Consider the following 558-nt stretch of genomic DNA (forward strand, 5'->3'; position numbering starts at 1 on the left):
GCAAGCCACACGGTGTAGGCAGGTGGCAATTAGTCAGATGGTCATGAGGTTAGTGGGAGCCGGGGCGGGCGGCTGGCAGTTACCAGGCAAACTCCGCGGGGCAGCACCCAGGCCGGCGTGCAACAGGAGAGACAGGTTACCACGGGGTCCTAGGCACCCACGTGTGCGCGGGGTCCAGGACCTCACGTGTGTGTGTGTGCTGAATCCCCCAGACCATGCACACGTGTGTGCTAAGGTCGGAACCCCAGAAGGCCCGGGTGCCTGCCTCCTGGGCAGTCTGCTTCCGGAGGAGACGGCATCCCCGCGGGTCCAGGCCACTCCTCACGCTGCACCCCAGCCCGGCCGCCCACTCACCGGGACAGTTGGAGCCCTCCGCGTCCAGCGAGGGCGTCTTGCCATCCGAGCAGCAGCCCAAAGGGGAGTTGTAGCAGGAAGCCCTCTCGATGGGTGGCCCAGGGGTCACCTCGCTGCCACCCTCGGGGGGCTCAGGTCCTGGGGAGGGGTAGTCTGAGCCCAGCTGCTGGTGCAGCTTCCCTGGGCCCTGCCCCCCGCGTCCCG

General features: G+C 68.1%; 1 protein-coding gene across 1 annotated transcript in view; it reads right to left on the reverse strand.

Moving 5' to 3' along the window:
• The window catches only part of AGRN (agrin), a 53231-nt gene that overhangs the window by 8556 nt on the left and 44117 nt on the right, over nucleotides 1–558 (reverse strand). The window contains exon 17 of the mRNA XM_014543786.1: nucleotides 355–492. Coding sequence (XP_014399272.1) covers nucleotides 355–492 — 138 coding nt within the window. The remainder of the gene's footprint in view (nucleotides 1–354; nucleotides 493–558) is intronic.

The sequence above is a fragment of the Myotis brandtii genome, unplaced genomic scaffold (assembly GCF_000412655.1).
Source record: "Myotis brandtii unplaced genomic scaffold, ASM41265v1 scaffold334, whole genome shotgun sequence".
Lineage (NCBI taxonomy): Eukaryota > Metazoa > Chordata > Mammalia > Chiroptera > Vespertilionidae > Myotis > Myotis brandtii.